This window comes from Phaethon lepturus, unplaced genomic scaffold (genome assembly GCF_000687285.1).
Source record: "Phaethon lepturus isolate BGI_N335 unplaced genomic scaffold, ASM68728v1 scaffold1352, whole genome shotgun sequence".
NCBI classification, from domain to species: Eukaryota; Metazoa; Chordata; class Aves; order Phaethontiformes; family Phaethontidae; genus Phaethon; species Phaethon lepturus.
This window is the reverse complement of record NW_010521012.1, coordinates 1-331: the sequence shown is the minus strand read 5'-3', so window position 1 is coordinate 331 and position 331 is coordinate 1. Positions and strand designations below refer to the sequence as shown.

General features: G+C 64.7%; 1 protein-coding gene across 1 annotated transcript in view; it reads right to left on the bottom strand.

The window, feature by feature from the left end:
- The window catches only part of LOC104628854 (5-hydroxytryptamine receptor 5B-like), a 9,294-nt gene extending 9,020 nt beyond the window's left edge, over positions 1-274 (bottom strand). The window contains exon 1 of the mRNA XM_010297569.1: positions 6-274. Coding sequence (XP_010295871.1) covers positions 6-274 — 269 coding nt within the window. The remainder of the gene's footprint in view (positions 1-5) is intronic.
- Between the last annotated feature and the right edge of the window lie 57 nt (positions 275-331).

The window sequence follows — 331 nt, the reverse complement described above, 5'->3', positions numbered from 1 at the left end:
AGGACACTAGGTTGTGGGGCACCCGGTGGAAAGCCTTCCCTCGCAGGATGGTCGCCAGCACGAGCAGGTTCCAGAGGAAGGTGGCCATGGTCAGGAGCACCATCAGGGTCAGGACAAAGATGGTGAAAATGGAGAAGGGCTCCCAGCCCCTCCACGCACTGCCACCCACCAGTGCGGAGGAGGTGTTGGTGTCCACACTGGGCGACGAGGTGTTGGTGCCCACGCTGGCCTGATACTGTCCCCGTGGGGTGCAGGGGCTCAGGGGCTCCGCCATGCCCACGACCGGGGCTCGGCCCTTCACTACGCCTGCACACGAGCACTCTCCCTCACA